The following is a 24,582-nucleotide window of genomic DNA, read 5'->3' as shown; positions in this document are numbered from 1 at the left end:
TTTTAAATTTTTAAAAAAATATAATAAAAAATTATTTTTCAGTTATCATTTTACTAATTTTAGTAATTATGTTTTTCAGTTGAAATAATTGTTTAAATATAAAAATAAATGAAAAACAAAACGAATCAAAATGATAAATAACTGAAAAATGATCCACAGTAAGTAAAAATAAAATACATATCAAATCATAATAAAAAAATAAAAAATAATAACTATTATAATAATTATATTTCTTAATAATAATAATAATATGGTAATAAAAGTAATTATAATTTTTAGTAATGATAATAATATTTATAGTCGATAGTAATAATGATCATAATAATAGTCGATAACAATAACGATAATATAATTATAGATAATAATAATAATAATAATAATAATAATAATAATAATAGTTATAGTTATAATTAGTAATAATGATAATGTAAAAATAAAATAATTATATTTTATAATAATAATATTAATAATAATAACAACAAATAATAATAATAAGAATTGTGAATAATAAAAATAATATTAATAGTAATAATAATTATGGTGGTTAATAATATAATATTTTTGGAATATTAATTTTTTAAATTAGACAACAATTAGCCATATATAAAATATTAATCTCAGAACAATTAATAATTATGTTTTATTTAAATTGTTGTAATTAGTAACACTCTCATACTTTATGGTTATAATTTATATATATTTTTACTATAGGTTTTTTATAGATTATTATTATTATTATTATTATTATTATTATATAATTTGACAATAACTTTTTCATTGAATTTAAAATTTATTGTATTTTATATTATTATTTATTTTCAATCTGCACATCCAATGTATACCAACTAATTCGAGCATGCATGGATGTAATTATTATTGACTATTTCTTATTTTTAATATCTTCGATTAAGAAATAAATAATATAATTATTTTTATGTTTGACGAAAATATTTATTTATATTATTATATATATATTATGATTATTTATAGTTTGTAAGAGTTTATAGATAATATTTTAATTTTTCAATTCAAACCTAATTATTATTCGATCAAAGGATAATTTGGTCAATACATTTTATAATAGTATGTCGTTGTTAAAATAACCCTTGTTTTCTGATATTCAAATCCCCTTAATTTTCATCTGATCTTCAAACCCTTAATTTTGATCTTTCAGTCAGCATTTCTACTTTATACAATCTCATTTCAAATAGTTTCCATTCAAATCTCTTTCTCTCTCTTTCTGTTAATTTTCAAGCACCGGAGCTTTGGCCCTCTCTGTTCCTGCTGTCTGATTTCTCTTCGTCTAATAATATTTTGCTTGTGCTTTATTTTCTTTTCAGTTGCGCTGTTATTTATATTGTTTCCTATTCTTTTCGTTTCTGTTCTTGTTTTCTTCTCGTAACCATGGATGCAGGATCTTTGAGTTCTTCTGGAGCCCTCAAAGATCGGATGACGCTATCCTCTTCGAGAACAGTTTATTCAAAGAAAGAGTTCCCAAAAAAATGTAAAGAAATTATTGCAAGATTTTTTCCCCTGATTATAATTTGTGTATATTTTGCATGATTGTCGGGGCAACATTTTAGATTAGTGTTTAAAATCTAAGTAATTAGAAGTTCTAATTTTGTAGAAATGTTCAGAAAACTTGAAATTAGTTTAATATTTTCAAAGATTTTGAATGGCTTTGAAAACTAAAGATGATAAATCTTCATGTCTCACTTTGAATGTGTTTATGGAAGCCACCTGCACCAGCTGACTTAATTCCCCACTAGCTATCCAATCTTGTCCCTCTCGCCGAGAAAATGCACCATCTCTTCCTTTATAGAATTCTATTATTTCCCAACGCTACAATTTGAACCCTTTGGGGGCATGCCGTTTTTAACACATGCACCTCCTCCTGCAATGTTCTTTCAGGTGCCGAAACCTCTCTCGCCAATACAATAGTCAACCAAATTGATTATTACTTCAAGTAAATTATTGTCTGTTATTCGTTATTTACTGTTGTGTTTCCTAACAAATCTTTGCTGTTGAATTTTATCTTCAATGCTGTTTTGTTTATGCAGTGATGCTAATTTAGTGAGGGATGAGTATTTAAGGTTCAACATGGATGAACAAGGATGGGTTCCAATTTCTTTGATTGCAAGCTTCCTCGTGTAAGTTAATTATTCTTGATCGAGTAATATTTTCAACCTATTCTGCATAAATTACAGTTTCATATCTTAAACTTATGTGTAGTGGTGATTTTTTATGATCTTGGTAATATGGTTCAATGTTTTAGACAGTAATAATCTATTTTTTATGGATTTTCTTGATGGATTGTTATTTACCTTTAAGGAGTTTTAGGCTTTCATGGCTGATGGAAAATTTTCTTACCCTAAGAGCATTGTTGGCAGTATAATTCGAAGATAAAATATAAAGGAATAATGGAGATGGAAAAAATGAATTTACGTGATGTTTAGGAGAAAACAGTCTGTTTTTATCATGTCCAAATTTGCTAGCTTTTTGTTTGGTGAATTTGGCTTTGATACTATGCTGCTTTTTAATACCCTTGTATGTTATTATTGGTTATATTTTTTAAATGTGACAGAATGTGGAAATAAAAGTTTAAAACATAGTATTCATCACAATATTTTGACAGATAATAAAAATGTAAATTACAGCTTTGATTCTTTATCCTAATTATAAAATTCTTGTTAACTTCTTAATTTTAAATTGTATTTTATTCCTTATCTTTTAAATTTGAGTCAATTTGATTTTAAAATAAATATAACTTTTAAATTTTAAGATGGGACATTTAACAGTAAAAATTGTTCTATTATAATTTAAGTATTATTTGATTTAACCCGTACAAAGCAGTCAAATCATCATTTTATAAATTATATTTTTCCTTTAATAAATAAACTTATAGCTTAATTATTTAATTATGGCATGTTATAGCTTAATTATTTGATGGTGGCACCTTGAAAAACGTAAATATGCACAAATATGCGCATTAATATTAAAATTAAAGTTTACATAGATGATTTCTATATTGATGTGAAAGACATACAAATATGTGCGTATCTAATAAAACGGGAAAAAGAAAAAAGAAAAAATCCATGAACCAGTGCCTCCTTTTTATATGCATGAACACACTATAAAGCAACCCACACACTACATATACCTCATAATTCCTGTCTCTTGTTCTTCTTCTATTCCATGGACGATTTCTTGCATCTAATTTGCCCTAATTCTCCATTCGTATGCATCTCTTCCTCTTTCCAATCTTTTTCTTTTCTCTATTTTCTGTAAGCAATTTTGTATAAGCAATCGACTCTTGTCACCCGCAGCCATACATTTCTGTATTTTAATATATCTCTACCATTTTTTCTTTAAATTCTAAGGTTTTACAACTGTATGTTTCTACCTGTGTTCTTTTTCAACTATGCCCAAAGAAACTGTAATTCTTTATTGCACGAAGTCTCTTAATCTCCATTTATCGTGTTTGCTACTAAATTTGTGTTCTGCCGTTTACACATTCTGCATACAAGTTTTATCCTCCTTTTAGATGAACCAAGATTTCCAATATGGTGTAAGAGCCAGAGTTAATTCACACTCTGCTGCCACTGGTTTTACCCTCCGTCTTCTTGTCTGTTCTTGATCTTCTTCTTCCGTCTTTTTCTTGTTTGTTCTTGACCTTCTTCTTTCTTACATATAAATCATGGTGTGGTAAAACAATTAGACTCTAATTACCTGCTGCCACTACCAACTGATATGGGTCCTTCTTCCTGTCATGATGTGATTTTATCTTGCTGGCAAGATGAACTGAGTAACAATGGCTCTAATCCATCTTTGTTTAGAGCACTCCGCCTGAGTTTATTGAACGTATTTTTCAATTTGAAATCGTGTTTTTCTCCCACATACTAAACCAAAGTTTGTGCGTAATTCTCTAGTCTTTATATGCAATATTTATACTATATGACTGTTATGGACTGCTGGAATCTAATTCGTCCAAGTTATACCTTCTTCCACACTTTCGAATTTTCAATTCCAACATGGGATTCTACTTTTTCTGTGGAGATGCAAGTTCTAGCCTTTTTATCCTGAAATGAAAGGAAATTTAATGTCTGTCCAATAGCTCAGTAAGTTTATGTGTACAGAAGATGCTTTTAATTTTGAATTATGCATTGATTTCTGTAACAAGCAATGGTTCAAGGTCTATCAATCAAAATAGTATAGTTTCCCAACTACTATTGTGATAGATAACTGATTGTTTATGTACCTAGAAATTTCGGTTGTGCCACTAGAAAATATACTGATAGTATGACAGCCTGCATGACATAACATGTTTTACTTGTACCTTGACATCTTTATTAGAAAAATACTATCTTTATCAATGTCTAAATAAGTAGAGAATTTTTCATAGTTTGTATATGGCATTTCATGGTCCAAGGTATTGATACCTTGACATGTTTTAAAGTTACAGAATCTGAATTGTTTATCATGTCAATTTAAAAACAAGATCACTTAAGTAGGATTACAAGGATTATTACATAATTTTAATAACATCAACACCATGACAATTGACACATATACTTATTAATTACAAGGGAACACAACAAGATGTTTCCATATGATAATGAGTCCTTATCATGTCCTTGTCTTGTATTTGGATGTCTTTTATGAAGTATATCTATGTCAATATTAAAATACCAATTCTTTGGCCATAAATAAACGAAAATTTAATCTGAATTTGCTTTATTTTATCTGGTTTCAATTTATTTACGCATTTACTAAGTGTATGAGAAATTCTTCCAGGTGATTAATGATTGTTTTGGTTTTGCGGGGCCATTGCTTCTCAATAAACTGATCCAGTTTCTTCAACAAGGTATTACGACGAGCAATAAAGTTTTTATTTGTACCAATTGCTTTATTAATCTCTTATTTAATAAGCTTCTTCTTTACTTTATTCCCTTTAGGCACCATACTTTTATTTCGCATTCCTTGATAAACAACTTTATATGTCAGTTGAAAACATTGCAAATATCTACCTGTCAAATATATTAACATAAACATGGTTATGGTGATGGTGATGCCATTCCTTTTTTCTTTTTCTTACATAATTTCCTTCTATTTGCATATCAAACAATTGGAACAAGAAAACTTAAGAAAAATTTGGTTCCATCTTTGTTATTTCTTTCAGGTTCCGTGAATGTGGATGGGTATTTACTTGCATTATCCTTGGGCTCACCTCTATAATTAAGTAAGTTTAACTCTTGTAGTTATATAGTTCATTATATTATATTTCACTTATATGTTTTTCCTGCATAATAAGTTTAAGGTTCAGGTGATGATTGTCCAACCCTTAAAAGCTCTATATAAGTCATCTTTCTTCTCTTCTTGTGCGTTATTGTTAGAAAGTTATCTTGATTGTGGTCATCCCTAATATGTTTTGGCTTTTATACTTCTAAAATCAACACAATATAATTTTTAGTATAATTATCATAAAATAAATAATAAAATAAAAATCGAATATACATCTAAACATGATTGCTTTTGTATAGGCCATTGAGTGAATTTTGATGAACTGCATTATATATATATATATATATATATATATATATATATATATATATATATATATATATATATATATAACTTCAGAAAGGTTGCTGAGTAAAACAAAAGTTCCCTGTGTTGGGTTACAAAGTTAGGTTAGTAATAAAAACTATGTATGACAATAATAATAAAAACTGTCATACATCTCAATAAATAAATAAATATAGAAAAAAATTCAAAAGTTTGATTACCATCCGTCACGTATACCGAATTTTCACTCTTGCAGCCTTCTTTCTCAGTTTTTCGGTAAATTTTAATTTTTGTTTCAAAATTACATTGACGTAAAAAATAAATAAATTTATTTTTAGGATTAAAAATAAATCCATTTGTTCTACTCAAGTTTTTTATTTTTTTATTACGTTTTAGAAAATAATAGATTTATTCCTTCATTTCTAACTACATTATATTTCTAACTACATTATATTTGGTTAATTTATCAAATAATGTTAATCATTTGTTCTACTCAAGTTTTTTATTTTTTTATTACCTTTTAGAAAATAATAGATTTATTCCTTCATTTCTAACTACACTACACTATATTTGGTTAATTTATCAAATAATGTTAATTTATTGTTGTATTTATACAATATGATTGGATTTTTAAATATTACATAATAGGGAACAAGTCTTCATAAATATAATAAATGTAACGATTTCACTACAAAAATTAAGTCATATATCATATAAACGATTTCAGCTTTTATATATATATATATATATATATATATATTCTTAATTCTAGTATATTTTAATAGTTGTTTAATCAAAGATAAACGATTTCAGCTTTTATATATATATTTATATATATATATATTCTTAATTCTAGTATATTTTAATAGTTGTTTAATCAAAGCAGCCTAGCCCATTCCCACGAAAAGGTTGTTTAATTCTAGTATATATATATTCTTAATTCTAGTATATTTTAATAGTGGTAGACGCTCTTGAGAATTTGATATTAGCATTTAGCCGTTGTGATTTCAAACTTTGAAATCTAAAGAAAAAAACAGTACTCTATTCCTCTCTTCGCTCAATTGCTAAATCTCAGAAAGAAAAGAACGTTACTCTGTTTCGCTCCATTGCTCTCTGTTGCGCTCCATTGCTCTCTTGCTCTATTGCTCAAGAAGTTGGATCTTGGAAATCGAGAACCATGAACGGTAATCTCACTTTCCCTTTACTAACCAATTGAATTAACCACTTCTTCTTTAACACAAAGCACCGTTTTTGCAGATCAATCCATTCAAATCCAAATGCTCGCTGAAAAATTCCACCGCTTTGTTCTTGACTACGTTCCTTCTGAGCTAGGTTCCTTTTCTATTCTCTACTCTCTATTCAATTTCCCTTTTCGATTTGGATCGACCAAAAGAAAATAATGATCTTAATTTCAGCCAAAGATACATTGTTAATTCTGACGTTGGATGGTTCTTTGATTTGTGGAATTTCGACAGATGATGTATCGAAGCAAGTGAACGAGAATTCAGACTCCATGGATGAAAACACTATGTCACAGGGAATCCACGAATTTTCTCCGGATAAGGGTCACACACTTCCCATATTGAAGAAAATACTTGATCTCGACACTAAAATTCAGGTAAATCTTTAAAATCCACAATGAATTCTGTTTCTTTCTTTTCCTTAAATTTCTTCTTTAACACAAAGCACCCGTTCCTTCAGATCAATCCATTCAAATTCAAATGCTCGCTGAAAAATTCCACCGCTTTGTTCTTGACTACGTTCCTTCTGAGCCAGGTTCGTTTTCTATTCTGTACTCTCTATTCAATTTCCCTTTTCGATTTGGATCGACCAAAAGAAAATAATGATCTTAATTTCAGCCAAAGATACATTGTTAATTCTGACGTTGGATGGTTCTTTGATTTGTGGAATTTCGACAGATGATGTATCGAAGTCAGTGAACGAGAACTCAGACTCCATGGATGAAAACACTATGTCACAGGGAATCCACGAAGTTTCTCCGGATAAGGGTCACACACTTCCCATATTGAAGAACTTGATCTCGACACTAAAATTCAGGTAAATCTTTAAAATCCACAATGAATTCTGTTTCTTTCTTTTCCTTAAATTTCTGGATTTACTGTTCGCTCGCATTCTGTTTATCTTTCGCAAACTTTATTTTAACGGGGTTTTATTGTTCATGCATTAGGATTTGAAGAAGCATCATATAGCACTGTGACGAAGTGAAGCTCACGGTTGAATCTTTTCCGGGCACTGATGTTTTGAAGTCCGTGCAGCTTCTCGGTATGCTTCCACTGTCGCGGAAGTGCATGTGAGTTCTTATTTTATTGTGGGGTCCAGGTCCAGGGTCTCATCTTTCACCCTTGTTCTTTAAATTTCTTTCCACTTTTGTTAATTTCTGGGTCTTTTTTTTGTGCAGATTCCTTGTTCTTTAAATTTCTTTCCACTTTTGTTAATTTTTGGGTCTTACTTTTGTGCAGATTCCTTGTTCTTTAAATTTCTTTCCACTTTTATTAATTTCTGGGTCTTACTTTTGTACGGATGTGCTTATGATTATATTTTTGAATGCGTTTTTTGTGGTTTTGATACGGTTGCAAATTGTTCAGAGGAGTTTACTTATGACAGAAAAAGCCGGGGACTGTGGGTTGAATTAGATGGGTAGCTTTTAATTTAATTTTATTTTTTTAGCCTAAAGATGTCGTTGTATTTACTTAAATTTAGGGGTTTCGGTTTCTTCTCTTCATGTGAGGTTGGATTCTAGTTATTTGACAATTAGTTGATTTGTTTGGAATTGAGCTCATTCTTTAAAGTTTGGTGGTGCGATTCATCTATGTCTTGTGCTTTGTATTATGTGTTGTGTGTTATGTGTTTGGTATGTTTTGTGTTATGTGTTTTGTGTGTTGAATGTTTTGTGTTGTATGCATTTTGTTGTGTTGTGTTTTGTGTTGTGTGTGTTTTTATGGTTGTGTTGTGTGTTTTGCTGTATGTTTTTCTTTTGTATGTGCTGTGTGTTTTTTGTTGTATGTGTTGTGTGTTTTGTGTTTTGTGTGATTTTGTTGTGGTATGTAATGTGTTTGCTCTTGTGTGTTTTGTGCGTTGTGAGTTTTGGGTTTTGTGTGTTTTATAGTGTGTGGGTGTGTGATTTGTGGTTTGTGTGTTTTGTGTTGTGTGTGTTTGTATTGTTTTGTATTGTTGTGTTATGTGTTTTTTGGTTGTGTTAACTGTTTTAGTGCTTGTGTTTTTTTATTTTGTTTTTGTGGTTGTGTGGGGCGTTGGGTGTTTTTGATATATATTGTCTTTTGTGTGGGGTGTTGTGTTTTTTGTTGTGTGTGTTTTTTATGTTGTGTGTTATGTGTTTGGTGTGTTGTGTGTATGTGTGTGTTTTGTGTTGTGTATGCTTTGTGGTGTGTGTGTTTTGGGTTGTGTGTTCTTGTGGTGTGTGTTTGGTGTTTTTGTGTTTTGTGTTGTATATGTTTTGTTGTGATTTGGGGTGTTTGTGTTTTATGTTGTGTGTGTTTGTGTTGTGTTTTGTTTTGTACGTGTTTGTGTTGTTGTGTTCAGTGTTTTTGTGGTTAGGTTAATAGTTTTTGTGCTTGTGTGTTTTTTTATTTTTTTTTGTTGTGTGGGGTGTTGGTTATTTTTGATTTATATTGTCTTTTGTGTGGGGTGTTGTGTTTTTGTATTGTGTGTTATGTGTTTGGTGTGTTGTGTGTGTGTTTTTTGTGTGTTGTGTATGTTTTGTGGTGTGTGTGTGTGTGTTTTGGGTTGTGTGTTTTTGTGTGTTTGGTGTTTTTTTGTTTTGTGTGTGTTTGTTGTTATGTGTATGTTTTGTGTGTGTGTTGTGTGTGTGTTTGTTGTTATGTGTATGTTTTGTGTGTGTGTTGTGTGTGTGTTTGTTATTATGTGTATGTTTTGTGTTTTGTGGTGTGTGTGTATGTTTTTGTGTGATTTTTGTTGTGTTTGGTGTTTTGGGGTGTTGTGATTTGGGGTGTGTATGTTTTGTTGTGTTTTGTGTTGTGCGTGTTTCATTGTGTTTTGTGTTGTGCGTGTTTTGTTTTGTGCGTGTTTGTGTTGTGTTTTGTTGTTGTATTCGGTGTTTTTGTGGTTGTGTTAATTGTTTTTGTGCTTGTGAGTTTTTTTATTTGTTTTTGTGGTTGTGTGGGGTGTTGGTTGTTTTTGATTTATATTGTCTTTTGTGTGGGGAGTTGTGTGTGTTTTTTGTGTTTGTGTTGTGTATGTGTGTGTGTTTAGTGTGTTTTTGTGTTATGTGTTTTGGGGTGTGTGTTTTGTGTTGTCTGTGTTTGTGTTGTTTTGTTCAGTGTTTTTGTGGTTGTGTTAATTGTTTTTATGACATGTTTTTTTATTTGTTTTTGTGGTTGTGTGGTGGTGTTGATTGTTTTTGATTTATATTGTTTTTTGTTGTGGTGTGTTGTGTTTTGTGTATTTTGTGGAGTGTGTGTGTGTGTGTTTTGGGTTGTGTTTTTGTGTGTTTTGTGGTGTGTGATCACTGCTTTTTGTGTTTTGTGTTGTATGTGTTTTGTTGTGATTTGGGATGTTTGTGTTGTTTCGTGTTGTTGTGTTCAGTGTTTTTGTTGTGTTGATTGTTTTTGTGAATGTGAGTTTTTTTATTTGTTTTTGTGTGGTTGTTTGGGGTATTGGATGCTTTTTATTTATATATTCTTTTGTGTGTGGTGTTGTGTGTGTTTTTTGTGTTGTGTGTTATGTGTTTGGTGTGTTGTGTGTGTGTTTTTGGTGTTGTGTATGTTTTGTGATTTGGGACGTGTGTGTTTTGTGTTGTTGTGTTCGGTGTTTTTGTGGATTTGTTGACTGATCTTGTGCTTTTGTGTTTTCTTATTTGTTTTTGTGGTTGTGGGGGGGGGGGGGTGTGGGATATTGTCTTTTGTGTGAATTGTTATGTTTTTTGTATATGATTTGGGTTGTGTGTGTGTTTTTTTGTGTTGTGTATGTTTTGTGGTGTGTGTGTGTGTGTTTTGGGTTTGGTGTGTGTTTTTGTGTGATTTGTTTTTGGGGTGTTGTGATTTGGGGTGTGTGTGCTTTGTTGTGTTTTGTGCGTGCTTGTGTTGTTTTTGTTTTGTTGTGTTCAGTGTTTTTGTGGTTATATTAATTGTTTTTGTGCTTATGTGTTTTTTTATTTGTTTTTGTGGTTGTGTGAGGTGTTGGTTATTTTTGATTTATATTGTCTTTTGTGTGAATTGTTGTGTTTTTGTATTGTGTGTTATGTGTTTGGTGTGTTTTTTGTGTTGTGTTGTATGTGTTTTGTTGTGATTTGGGGTGTTTGTGTTGTTTTGTGTTGTGTTCGGTGTTTTTGTGGTTGTGTTGACGGTTTTTGTGCTTGTGTGTTTTTATTTTTGTGGTTGTGCGGGGTGTTGGATGTTTATGATTTATATTGTCTTTTGTGTGATGTGTTGTGCGTGTGTTTTTTGTGTTGTGTGTGTTTGTTGTGTGTTGTGTTTTGTTTTTTGTCGTGTGTTTTTGTGTGATTTGTGTTTGGTGTTTTTTGTGTTTTAGGGGGTGTGTGTTTTGTTTTGCGTGTGTGTGTGTTTTTTGTATTGTGTATGTTGTGTGTGTGTTTTATTGTGTGTGTTTTTGTGTGTTTTGTGTTTTGGATTTGGTGTTTTTGTGTTGTGTTTTGGAGTGTGTTTTGTTGTGTTTTGGAGTGTGTTTTGTTGTGATTTGGGGTGTGTGTGTTTTGATGTGTTTTGTTTTGTGTGTTCAATGTTTTTGTGATTGTGTTAATTGTTATTGTTTTTATGACTTGTGTATTTTTTATTTGTTTTTGTGGTTGCGTGGGGTATTGATTGTTTTTGATTTATATTGTTTTTTGTGTGGTGTGGTGGGTTGTGTTATGTGTGTGTTTTTTGTGTTGTGTGTTATGTGCTTGGTGTGTTGTGTATGTTCTGTGTTGTGTTTTGTGGTCTGTGTGTGTGTTTTTGTGCGTTTTGTGGTATGTGTTCAGTGTTTTTTGTGTTTTGTTGTGATTTGGGTTGTTTATGTTGTTTCGTGTTGTTGTGTTCAGTATTTTTGTGCATGTGTGTTTTTTTATTTGTTTTAGTGGTTTTGTGGGGTGTTGAATGTTTTTGATTTATATTGTCTTTTGTGTGGGGTGTTGTGTTTTGTGTTGTGTGTTTTTTATGTTTTTGTGTTGTGTGTTGTGTGTTATGTGTTTGGTGTGTCGTGTGTGTGTTATGTGTGTGTGTTTTTGTGCATGTGTTTTTTTATTTGTTTTAGTGGTTTTGTGGGGTGTTGAATGTTTTTGATTTTTATATTGTCTTTTGTGTGTTTTGTGTTGTGTATGTTTTGTGGTGTGTTTTTATGTGTTCTGTTGTGTGTCTGGTGTTTTTTGTGTTTTTGTGTTTTTGTGTTGTGTTGTGATTTGGATGTGTGTTTTTTGTTGTGTTGTTGTGTTCGGTGTTTTTCTGGGTTTGTTGACTGATTTTGTGCTTTTGTGTTTTTCTTTTTTTTAGTTGTGTGGGGGTGTTGAATATTGTCTTCTGTGTGGGGTGTTGTGTTTTTTGTATGTGATTTGTGTTGTGTGTGTGTGTTTTTTTTTGTGTTGTGTATGTTTTGTGTTGTGTTTTGTGGTGTGTGTGTGTGTGTTTTGGGTTTGGTGTGTGTTTTTGTGTGATTTGTGTTTTGGGGTGTTGTGACTTGGGGTGTGTGTGTTTTGTTGTGTTTTGTGTTGTGCGTGCTTGTGTTGTATTTTGTCTTGTGCGTGTTTGTGTTGTGTTTTGTCTTGTGGGTGTTTGTGTTGTGTTCGGTGTTTTTGTGGTTGTGTTAATTGTTTTTGTGCTTATGTGTGTTTTTATTTGTTTTTGTGGTTGTGGGGTGTTGGTTGTTTTTTATTTATATTGTCTTTTGTGTGGGCTGTTCTGTTTTGTGTTGTGTGTGTTTTTGTGTTTGTGTTGTGTGTTATGTGTTTTGTGTGTTTTTTTTTTGTGTGTTGTGTGTTTTGCTGTGATTTGAGGTGTGTGTGTTTTGTGTTGTGCGTGTTTGTATTGTTGTGTTCAGTGTTTTTGTGGTTGTATTGACTGTTTTTGTGCATGTGTGTTTTTTTATTTGTTTTTGTGGTTGTGTGGGGTGATAAATGTTTTTGATTTATAGTCTTTTTTGTGGGGTGTTGTGTTTTATGTTGTGTGTGTTTTTTATGTTTTTGTGTTGTGTTATGTGTTTGGTGTGTTTTGTGTGCGTGTTTTTTGTGTTGTGTTTTTGTGGTGTGTGTTTGGTGTTTTTTGTGTTTTGTGTTGTATGTGTTTTGTTGTGATTTGGGGTGTGTGTGTTTTGTTGTGTTTTGTGTTGTGTTCGGTGTTTTTGTGGTTGTGTTAAGTGTTTTTGTGCTCGTGTGTTTTTTTATTTATTTTTGTGGTTGTCCGGTGTTGGGTGTTTTGGATTTATATTGTCTTTTGTGTGGGGCATTGTGTTTTGTGTTGTGTGTGTGTTTTTATATTTTTGTGTTGTGTGTTATGTGTTTGGTGTGTTTTTGTTGATTGTTTTTGTGCTTGTGTGTTTTTGTGGTTGTGTGAGGGTGTTGGATGTTTTTGATTTATATTGTCTTTTGTGTGGGGTATTGTGTTTTTTGTATATGATTTGTGTTGTGTGTGTGTTTTTGTGTTGTGTGTTTTATACTGAATTGCAGTTTCATACAATAGTTTAATTCAGTTATTAGATTTTGCAAATTTAGCCTTTTCTAAGTTTATTTTACGGTTTAGGTAGTTAGATTTTTTGTTGTAACCGGTGTTGGTAGTTTGAACTGTCTTTTAGTCATATTTTGTCATTAGAAACTTTTTACGATAGTTAGATTGCAGTTTCGTAGACCTTGCCAAGCCGAGGTATCTGTTTATGTCCTCCTACGAACAGGTTAGTCTTTATATCTATGCATAATTCGCTCCTTTTTAACATTGTCTAATAAATTGTGTCAATTCTAGTGATTTTTTTCAGTGCTTTCTCTCAAATTGTTGTCAATAAATATGCCTTTGTTTTAATATTTTCGTTTTTTTTCTTATAGAGGGTGCAACCCTTTGATATAAGATATCAGTACCTTCTGCTGCAGCTGAACCGTATGAAATAATTGCTTTCAAGGTATTTTCTTACTTTTGTTTGTGTGTTTTAACGTTAAATTAAACTACGTAAACTTGTGCCCGTAGATAACCAAACACAGGTCGATTCAAGAGAATCCAAGTCATTTCACTTTAATTATTTGCCCTTGTAACTAACAGCAGCAGAACTAAATTGGTAATTTCCTGTCTTCTTTTTTGCTTTCGTTTATTGATGTCTTTTGTTTATGCGGCGTGCATGAGTGATTTTTGATGTCCACCATTTGTTAATGATGACGTCAATTGATACTTTGTATTCATTTACTGTGTTACCACCATCAACATTATAAGGTGACTGATTAATGGTTTTACATTGCTTTTATGACTGTTTCAAACCAATAATTAGAAGTCGAGACTTTAGTACTTACTCTTATTTAGTCGGAAGCTTCAAGAGATATAATAGTTTTTCTTTATTTTGTTACTTAGTGAGATTCTTAGTTATTTGTTGTTTTTAGATATTGACCCTTGTCTTAGCTTTGTTTTATAGTCTTAGACTTGTTTAGATATGTTTCCAAGTGCTGTACAGATTTTGCATGGTTACTTGTCTACTTCTTAGTTCTTGATTGTGAATGACCTTTTGAGTTTCTAATTTAAGTTGATAGTTTCTAGTCAGTTTTACAACTTCTTTCAATAGAATTGAATAGTTTTTACATGAAAAGTCAGTTTTTAACCAGTTTTGACAAGATTTTACCTACTGTGAGATTTGAGATTTACTTTCTTTCATTGTGTGATGCATTCATGTTTATTTACATTTTCAGAACTTGTATTGTTCCTCTTCGAACTCTGACAGTTAGATTTGCACTCTAGAGATGATATTAGGCCATGTTTGTTTCTCGTCAGCTAGCCAAATAAAGCTCACCCTGAACTTATCTCATTTGCACCTGAATTTTGTGCCTGATTTACCTTTTTTTGTTCATTTTAAGCTCAATACAAGCCTTAGACCAGAAACACCATGAAAATGCCCAAATCTTAGAGTTGTGAGATGGTTTAGGAAGTGTGTAAGGAATATGTAAAGTTCAAGTGTGGGGATCTGAAAAATCTGAAGGTGTGGTCTGTTTTGACTTGGAAGAGAAAGGAGAGTGAAAAAAGAAAGAAAAGTAGAAAAAAAATAAAGGAAAAAAAAAGAAAAAAAAAGTGAAAAAGAATAAGAAATATAGAAGGAAGTGAGTAATAAAATATATGAAAGAAGTTGGAAAAGAAAGGAGAATTAAAAAAAAAGAATGAAAAGTGGAAAATATGTGAAAGAAAGGAAGGAAGTGATGAACAGAGGTGGTGAAAGAGTTGATGATTCCATGCACTTGAATTCCACATTTTCCACCTAGGTCTATCTCACTTCTCTTTGATTTTAGCTTTGATTTTTTTCCTCTTTTTACCTCACCTATACCTTGGCCACATTACAAGCCTTGATTGAAGTCCTATTGATCTTGAGTGCATTTCTAATTTGATTGGTGTGATTAGAAGCTTTCCAAGTTTATGATAATTTGAATTTGCATAATGTGCTGAGAGTTAAACACCTAGACTGAAACACTTGAGTGAAGAGATGTAAACACTACCTTGGTGAGGTCAATTCTGGTTTAGATGCTGATTTTGATTGTTTGCTATTTGGTTTTATTGATTAGAGTTGTTTTTTTCTGGGTGGAGAGCTTGAACCTTAAATTAGTTGATTCTTTTGTCATTTACAGTTTTGAACTAGGAAGGTAGATTGGTTTTCCTATGCAGAATTGTGAGCAGATATTTTAGTCCGGTTTTAGTTTGTTGGTATATATTTTTTGTTTTTTATGTTTGCCCTAGAATGCAAAGGTTTTAAGCTTGGGCTATGACCAGTCTCTAATTGTTCATATTTTTCTAGACTAATTGTATGGGTTGTGTTTAATGCCTAATTTCTTGCTTTTAGGACAAAGTTGGTTTATAGAGTAAACTTCTACTGATTTTATTTTATTTTTCTATGCAGAATTGTGAGCAGATATTTTAATCCAGTTTTGTGTAGAGTTTAACATATTTGATTGCTTATTATTCACTCGTATTTGTATGTAGATAAATATTATTTTGTTCACAACGCGTGGCAACAGTGTATGAAATTCTTCCAGGTGATTAATGATTGTATTGGTTTTGTTCCCTAACTCTTGATGACTAGTTGTAATCTTTGACCTGATGTTTCATTGTCTTTTAAGCTACTTTGAAGCACTCTAGGACCCCTCCAACTAATCCTTCTGTTGATTATCCGTCTGGTGATTCAGATCATGTTACTAAGAGAACAAGACCAATGGGAATATCATATGAGGTAAGCTGGTTTGATTTATTGAAACATCGTATATAATCTTAGAACTCATTATTAGTTACATGTATTAACTATTCATGCTGGAAATTGACTAAATTTTGTTTTCTTGATGCAATCTGTTTGTTGGCACGAATGTGGGGGACATTGCTTTGTGGGAACTGGGCTCCAATGAGCGGTTGTTGATAAGGAACTTGAAAGTGTGGGATCTTATTGCTTGTTCAATGCTCTTTCAGGTTGTCCTATCTCACCTTATTTATTGATTACTGAACTCTCAGAATTTTTGAGTTTGCAATTATTGAAAGAAAGACTAATCATAATTAATCCTCTATTGTTGTGCTTGGGGTGTTGTGGTGTGTTTTTGTTTTGTATGTTATGTGTTGTGTTTTCTTGTGTTTTGTGTGTTGTGCGCTTTATACTTTTCTTGTGAGTTGTGTTCTCTGTTCTTTTCTTGTGTGATGTTTTGTTGTGTTGTATCTTTTGTGTTTTGTGTTTTGGATTTTTTGCTTTGTACTTTTGTTGTGTGTTATGTGTTGTGGTTTGTTTTGTTGTTTGTTGTGTGTTGTGATATATTTTTATTTTATATATTGTGTTGTGTAAGTTGTGTTTTCTGTGCTGTGCGGGTTATGCGGGCTGTGCGTGCTCTGGAGGGAGCAGAGGAGATAGTTGAAGTTGAGTTGAGGAAAGAGGGAAAAGTTGAAATTGGAGTGTATAAGTAAGTAAGCATATACGTCTCTGATATCAGACATGTATGGGGATTGGTCTTCAATAGTTGATTAACAATTTAGTGCCTTTTGAAGGAATTATGCTGTCTTTACTGGCTGGTTCATGACAGTCATTATATGCCTATCAGCTATTCTGATGCAAGCTTCTCATAATGGAAACGATTTATGGTTATCATATTGGGTTGATACAACAACAGAAAGCAGTCAGACAATGGTAACTCTTCCATAGTACATTTTTCTTTCATGGACATTTAAATATAGCTAGTGCAAGAAGCACAAAATACTTATAGTTCAATTATTTTTCTTAATTATAACAGTTCAAAGTAATGCAAAGGTTTATAACAGTTTATAAAGTAATGCAAAATACTTGTAGTAATTCAGATAATTTCAGTATTAAACATTTTTTAATTTCTTGGTTCACTATTTTAAAACCATTTGTAGTACGTTAAAATTTACCTGATTATTTACCTACTACACTATAAGCTACTATTGAATGTAATTTTCTAATTTGTTTGAGATGATAATTAATGGTGCAGGCTATACTCTATCTCTTTTGTATTATTAATTCCTTTTTCACATTGTGCAATCATTTCATTTGCTTTGGAGTTTGGAGAAGTTTTCTAGTTATCAGTGAATGATCGGAGTTTCTAGAAAGTAAAGTGTTGCTTGGATGAGAAGCAACTTTTACTCTTAAGATTAACAGCTTAAGATTAACAGCTTATTATTCTTTGCCTGATTTTCTCATTTAACTTTTTTCTTTGGGGCAATGGTGGATGGATATGATCAAATCTGTTGGTGCATATTTGCAATATTAAAATTTATGATTTTGTTACAGGATTCGTAAGACAGGAGAACTTTTGACTTATATTCGCACTTTGAAGATGTATGGATGGGAACTTTTTTCTAGTTGGTTGATGGATACAAGATCTTTGGAAGTCAAACACTTAGCTGTAAGAATTTGTGTTCTGATTTTATTTTACGGATAAAACTGTAGAATTTTTCTTGAAATCCATTGAGGTAGTATTCAAGAATGGCAAAAGAAAATTGTTTGTTTTCTTGCTCATCTAATGTTTATGATCATGTTTCATCCACTTTTATAGACTAGAAAGTTCTTGGATGCGTGGTGTGTTTTCTTTTGGGCTACAACACAAACACTCTTCTCCCTTTTCACATTTGGACTCTATGCACTAATGGGACATCAACTTGATGTTGCAATGGTATTTTCAAATTTATTTCACCTAATCTTACTGATTAGTTTTTCTTCTTTATTTTCCACTTAATTATTTTCTGTCAATGTTAAGAAATCTAATGCAGTAAAAAACCTCTATTGTAGGTTTTCACTTGTCTTGCATTGTTCAACACCCTTATTTCAACAATAAATTCATTCCCTTGGGTAATTAATGGATTGATTGATGTGAGTCTCCTATATTCCAGTTTTTATGAACATATTTGATTTGTACATGCATTGGGATGAATAGTTTCTATTAATGTCACTGCAAGCCATCATATCTTCTAGTCGGTTGAGTAGGTTTCTCGGTTTTCCCAAACATAAATTTAAAAGGTGTATTTTTCAGGAGTTATGTATTATATATTTTGTATTTGTATAAAAAGTGTACTTATATAAAGATTAACTTATTGATATATCTAAATTTATGTGCAGGCAACAACCTGATTCTGTTAAAGGTTTGGGTGTATTTATCCAAGATGCATGTTGTACTTGGTCAAGAAGTGAGGAACAAGCATTAAATATGGAGAGGTCAGATTCTTGTTACTGTTATAATCAAGATGTCTTCAGTAAATAATGTAAAGTATTCTTATATGGTAGAGTAATTTCATTGGATATGCTCACCTATCAAACTTGTGAAAAATGGATACTAGAGATCATTAGTTCCATTCACTCAGTCCTCTATATCTGTTAACATCACCAGCATTACTATATTCACAATTCAAATTGATAAATGAACCTACTAATATCTGAAACACAACTTAATTATATCTATAATTACCTCTCCTACTGTGTGTATTCAGGTTGGTTCAGGTAAATCGTCCCTGTTATATTCAGTCCTTGGAGAAATGCAGCTTGTTCGTGGCTCTGTTTATTCCAATGAATCCACTGCTTATGTACCACAGGTTTGTATATGATAATTGATATGCTTAGCCTTGAATGAAATTTCTTGTGTCCTTGTTTCCTCAAGTTCTCACACAGCAGGTCCCTTGGATTTTATCTGGAACGGTGTGCGACAACATATTATTCGGGAAAAGTTATGATCCTGAAAGGTATAATGCCTTCAACTTTAGGAGTTTTTTATGCCTCAATTTTAATCTTGTTGAAACCTAGAGTTTTTTATTCTGCTCAACGTGACCTTGAGCTTTACAAATATGTTTTGAACCAAAATAACTAATGCTCTTAACAGGTATACTGATACACTGAAGGCATGTGCATTAGATGTTGATATCTCATTGATGATTGGAGGTGACATGGCTTATATTGGAGAGAAAGGAGTCAACTTATCGAGTGGACAGAGAGCTCGTCTTGCTTTGGCGAGGTGCTTATATTTTGAGAGATTTATGCCCTGATTATTTTTATAAAAAAAGTTGTTCTAATACTGCTCAATTAACAGGGCATTGTATCATGACTCAGCTGTTGTTATGCTTGATGATGTCCTGAGTGCAGAAGATGTACAAGTTGCTCAATGTATCTTATACAATGCCATTCTAGGCCCCCTTATGCAGAGAAAAACCCGATTGCTCTGTACTCTTAATATTCAGGTTATTGTGTACTCTCTTCAAAACTATTATTTAGTGTTATAATTACATTGGTTTTTTGTAGTATTCTGATTAAATTCAGAAGAACATGATATTTTCACTGATATTTTTCAGGAGATATGTATTATATATTCTGTATTTGTATAAAAGGTGTACTTATATAAGGATTAACTTATTGATGCATCTAAATTTATGTGCAGGCAACAGCCTGATTCTGTTCAAGGTTTGGGTGTATTTATCCAAGATGCATGTTGTACTTGGTCAAGTAGTGAGGAACAGGCATTAAATATGGTGTTGAATCATGTGACTCTAAGTGTGTCCCAGGGTTCCTTTGTTGCAGTTATTGGAAAGGTCAGATTCTTGTTTGAATTTAATCAAGATGTCTTTAGTAAATAATGTAAAATAATCTTATATGGTAGAGTAATTTCATTGGATATGCTCACCTACCAAACTTGTGAAAAATGGATACTAGAGATCATTAGTTCCATTCACTCAGTCCTCTATATCTGTTAACATCACCAGCATTACTATATTCACAATTCAAATTGATAAATGAACCTACTAATATCTGAAACACAGCTTAATTATATCTATAATTACCTCTCCTACTGTGTGTATTCAGGTTGGTTCAGGTAAATCATCCCTGTTATATTCAATCCTTGGAGAAATGCAGCTTGTTCGTGGCTCTGTTTATTCCAATGAATCCACTGCTTATGTACCACAGGTTTGTATATGATAATTGATATGCTTAGCCTTGAATGAAATTTCTTGTGTCTTTGTTTCCTCAAATTCTCACACAGCAGGTCCCTTGGATTTTATCTGGAACAGTGTGCAACAACATATTATTCGGGAAAAGTTATGATCCTCTGAAAGGTATAATGCCTTCAACTTTAGGAGTTTTTTATGCCTCAATTTTAATCTTGTTGAAACCTAGAGTTTTTTCTTCTGCTCAACGTGACCTTGAGCTTTACAAATATGTTTTAAACCAAAATAACTAATGCTCTTAACAGGTATACTGATACACTGAAGGCATGTGCATTAGATGTTGATATCTCATTGATGATTGGAGGTGACATGGCTTATATTGGAGAGAAAGGAGTCAACTTATCGAGTGGACAGAGCTCGTCTTGCTTTGGGAAGGTGCTTATATTTTGAGAGATTTATGCCCTGATTATTTTTATAAAAAAAGTTGTTCTAATACTGCTCAATTAACAGGGCATTGTATCATGACTCAGCTGTTGTTATGCTTGATGATGTCCTGAGTGCAGTAGATGTACAAGTTGCTCAATGTATCTTATACAATGCCATTCTAGGCCCCCTTATGCAGAGAAAAACCCGATTGCTCTGTACTCTTAATATTCAGGTTATTGTGTACTCTCTTCAAAACTATTATTTATTGTTATAATTACATTGGTTTTTTGTAGTATTCTGATTAAATTCAGAAGAACATGATATTTTCACTGATATTTTTTAGGAAATATGTATTATATATTTTGTATTTGTATAAAAGGTGTACTTATATAAGGATTAACTTATTGATGCATCTAAATTTATGTGCAGGCAATATCTTCTGCTTACAAGATTGTTGTAATGGACAATGGACGCATAAAATGGATAGGAAATTTAGATGACTTTCCAATTAATTCATGTACACAATTCTCTCCGCTGAATGAAATTGATTCAGCTTTACAGAATCATGGAGAATCTTGCAGCCCAAATCTTTCTTCCAAATCCGAGGAGCAGTGTCTCTTCTTGGCACAGGTATTGTGCATGCTCTGGAGGGAGCAGAGGAGATAGTTGAAGTTGAGTTGAGGAAAGAGGGAAAAGTTGAAATTGGAGTGTATAAGTAAGTAAACATATACGTCTCTGATATCAGACATGTATGGGGATTGGTCTTCAATAGTTGATTAACAATTTAGTGCCTTTTGAAGGAATTATGCTGTCTTCACTGGCTGGTTCATGACAGTCATTATATGCCTATCAGCTATTCTGATGCAAGCTTCTCGTAATGGAAATGATCTATGGTTGTCATATTGGGTTGATACAACAACAGAAAGCAGTCAGACAAGATATTCTGTGTCTTTCTATCTGGTAAGGGATGAGCAGCGGTGCTAGCTTCCATAGTACATTTTTCTTTCTGGACATGACTCATGGACATTTAAATATAGCTAGTGCAAGAAGCACAAAATAGTTATAGTTCAATTATTTTTCTTAATTATAACAGTTCAAAGTAATGCAAAGGTTTATAACAGCTTATAAAGTAATGCAAAATACTTGTAGTAATTCAGATAATTTCAGTATTAAACATTTTTTAATTTCTTGGTTCACTATTTTAAAACCATTTGTAGTACGTTAAAATTTACCTGATTATTTACCTACTACACTACAAGCTACTATTGAATGTAATTTTCTAATTTGTTTGAGATGATAATTAATGGTGCAGGCTATACTGTGTCTCTTTTGTATTATTAATTCCTTTTTCACATTGGTGAGGGCATTCTCTTTTGCATTTGGTGGATTAGAAACTGCAACTAAGGTACACAATAAATTGCTCAACAAGCTTATGAATGCACCTGTCCAATTCTTTGATCAGACCCCTGGTGGGAGAATACTGAACAGGTTAGAATAAGATGTCTTCCGGGAATAATAGCAGATAATGATAATATGAATTTTATGTTTTACGATTTCTTATGTTTTGTGTAGGTTATCTTCAGATCTTTATACCATTGATGATTCACTTCCATTCATTCTGAACATTCTCCTAGCGAATTTCGTAGGCCTGTTGGGTATTACAATAATTTTGTGTTTCGTACAGGTACAATGATTTTCTTAGTTTGTCATATGTATTATGGAACTACCAAGATTTGTCTTAATGTTCCCCATGATCTATTTTTATCTTTCGATTTTCTGTAGGTCTTCTTACTCTTGCTATTGCCATTTTGGTATATCTACAGTAGACTTCAGGTATTATTTTTTCTTATTGACACTTTTATATTTAACCAAACTCCTTGTTTTCTAGACTGTAAGTTCCTATAACTATTAGGATTATTTGTTATTAAATTGTACGAATTTGGAAACCCTCATAATTATTGAGTACAAAATAAGGCTTTTATCAAAACTACAAATAAATTATTTCGGTGTTTCTTGGGTCTCAAACGTTTAAAACCATAATCACTTCTTTGACTTGGTATAATAGACAACAATCAACTGATCTATGCAGTGGCTTCAGTTCTTCTACACGTCAACATCGAGAGAATTACGACGACCGGACGGTGTTTCACGCTCTCCAATATACTCATCATTAACTGAAACACTTGATGGATCATCAACTATTAGGGCGTTTAAATCTGAGGTAAATATAAGTCATTTTATAGTAATGATAATAAATAGAACTTTGTATCATGTTGAAGAACTTTACTCAACAAGGGTACTTAAGATATATACTGCATATCAATAAGATTTGAGGACGAGAAGATAGCTATTTGTTTAAAATATTTTACTTGTCACATCCATTCATAATATGAAAATGAGTTGATTTGATTGTATTAGCAGGCATAGTGCATGTGAAAATTACATTTTTGTTTTTAGAGCACGTTACAATTCTGAATGAATCTGCTGTCACAGTTTTAGTTTTTAGTTTTTAATATTCTTCCTATATAGGGAAATGATGGAAACTTTTGGGATTTGATGACTTTCAACTTCACAACTCCAGCCTGCATGACATAACATGTTTTACTTGTACCTTGACATTTTTATTAGAAAAATACGATCCTTATCAATTTCTAAATAAGTAGAGAATTTTTCATAGTTTGTATATGGCATTCCATGGTCCAAGGTATTGATACCTTGACATGTTTTAAAGTTACAGAATCTGAATTGTTTATCATGTCAATTTAAAAACAAGATCACTTAAGTAGGATTACAAGGATTATTACATAATTTTAATGACATCAACACCATGACAATTGACACATATACTTATTAATTACAAGGGAACACAACAAGATGTTTCCATATGATAATGAGTGCTTATCATGTCCTTGTTTTGTATTTAAATGTCTTTTATGAAGTATATCTATGTCAATATTAAAATACCAATTCTTTGGCCATAAATAAACCAAAATTTAATCTGACTTTGCTTTATTTTATGTGGTTTCAATTTATTTACGCATCTACTAAGTGTATGAAATTCTTCCAGGTGATTAATGATTGTATTGGTTTTGCGGGGACCATTGCTTCTCAATAAACTGATCCAGTTTCTTCAACAAGGTGTTACGACGAGCAATAAAGTTTTTACTTGTACCAATTGTTTTATTAATCTCTTATTTTATATGCTTCTTCGTTACTTTATTCCGTCTAGGCACCATACTTCTATTTCGCATTCCTTGATACACAACTTTATATGTCAGTTGAAAACATTGCAAATATCTACCTGTCAAATATATTAACATAAACATGGTTATGGTGATGGTGATGCCATTCCTTTTTTCTTTTTCTTAAATAATTTCTTTCTATTTGCATATCAAACAATTGGAACAAGAAAACTTAAAGAAAAATTTGGTTCCATCTTTGTTATTTCTTCCAGGAGGTTCAGTGAATATGGATGGGTATTTACTTGCATTATCCTTGGGACTCACCTCTATAATTAAGTAAGTTTAACTCTTGTAGTTATATAGTTTAAGGTTCAGGTGATGATTGTCCAAACCTTAAAAGCTCTATTTAAGTCATCTTTCTTCTCTTCTTGTGCGTTATTTTTAGAAAGTTATCTTGAGTGTGGTTATCCCTAATATGTTTTGGCTTTTATACTTCTAAAATCAACACAATATAATTTTTAGTATAACTAGTGTAAACACAGGCGCTATCGCGCCTGTGTGTACGCATTTTTTGAATTATATTAATAATTGATGATATTGTAATGTTATTAATTTAATAAACAAAATAACAAAATAAAAGTATATTTATAAAAAATAAAATAAAATGTACGGAGAAAATAAGAGAAAAATAACTGTTGATGAATAGTAAGAGAAAAAAAGAAAAAGGAGATAAGTAAATAATTTTATAAAAACTTGTAAAAGTAACCGTTAATTTTTAAAAATTTAATAAATAATTAAATTATAAAGGGTAAAGTTGGAATTATGAA

The 24,582-nt window shown here is 31.5% G+C and overlaps 1 protein-coding gene across 38 annotated transcripts; it reads left to right on the top strand.

Annotated features, from left to right (window-relative positions):
* The first annotated feature begins 1,113 nt into the window (after window positions 1-1,113).
* Window positions 1,114-23,943, top strand: LOC114183667 (ABC transporter C family member 13-like). Of its 38 annotated transcripts, XR_003604451.1 has the most exons (32): window positions 1,118-1,504; window positions 2,061-2,150; window positions 4,795-4,864; window positions 5,180-5,239; window positions 6,641-6,749; window positions 6,823-6,897; window positions 7,041-7,183; window positions 7,267-7,341; window positions 7,485-7,623; window positions 7,754-7,876; window positions 13,389-13,440; window positions 13,589-13,662; window positions 13,728-13,815; window positions 15,711-15,763; window positions 15,848-15,957; window positions 16,553-16,666; window positions 16,752-16,890; window positions 17,512-17,626; window positions 17,777-17,893; window positions 18,010-18,090; window positions 18,337-18,432; window positions 18,705-18,806; window positions 18,886-18,953; window positions 19,091-19,222; window positions 19,298-19,445; window positions 19,643-19,793; window positions 20,065-20,166; window positions 20,271-20,315; window positions 20,453-20,582; window positions 20,658-20,805; window positions 21,003-21,288; window positions 21,374-21,387. XR_003604451.1 is itself a non-coding variant. In XM_028070760.1 (10 exons), exons 5-10 carry the CDS (start codon window positions 21,402-21,404, stop codon window positions 23,686-23,688), a joined length of 651 nt encoding a protein of 216 aa, XP_027926561.1. In that variant the 5' UTR covers window positions 20,240-20,315; window positions 20,453-20,582; window positions 20,658-20,805; window positions 21,003-21,288; window positions 21,374-21,401; the 3' UTR covers window positions 23,689-23,943. The 38 variants fall into 38 exon arrangements, 1 of the variants encoding a protein (XP_027926561.1); XR_003604446.1 differs by having other exon boundaries at window positions 1,116-1,504; window positions 13,589-13,640; window positions 13,728-15,763; window positions 15,914-16,187; window positions 16,609-16,666; XR_003604443.1 differs by having other exon boundaries at window positions 1,116-1,504; window positions 13,728-15,763; window positions 15,914-16,187; window positions 16,609-16,666.
* The last annotated feature ends 639 nt before the right edge of the window (window positions 23,944-24,582 follow it).

This window comes from Vigna unguiculata, chromosome 5 (assembly GCF_004118075.2).
Source record: "Vigna unguiculata cultivar IT97K-499-35 chromosome 5, ASM411807v1, whole genome shotgun sequence".
NCBI lineage: Eukaryota > Viridiplantae > Streptophyta > Magnoliopsida > Fabales > Fabaceae > Vigna > Vigna unguiculata.
Note: the sequence above shows the minus strand (reverse complement) of the source record. Positions and strands in the feature narration are given on the sequence as shown.

What these genes read in the sequence shown, in the direction of transcription:
- LOC114183667 (XM_028070760.1), top strand. Translation starts at nt 21,402, where the DNA reads ATGACAGTCATTATATGCCTATCAGCTATTCTGATGCAAGCTTCTCGT. An exon ending in GGTGGGAGAATACTGAACAG is followed by an intron (nt 22,062 to 22,145) that starts GTTAGAATAAGA and finishes TGTTTTGTGTAG; the next exon opens with GTTATCTTCAGATCTTTATA. An exon ending in TAATTTTGTGTTTCGTACAG is followed by an intron (nt 22,258 to 22,355) that starts GTACAATGATTT and finishes GATTTTCTGTAG; the next exon opens with GTCTTCTTACTCTTGCTATT.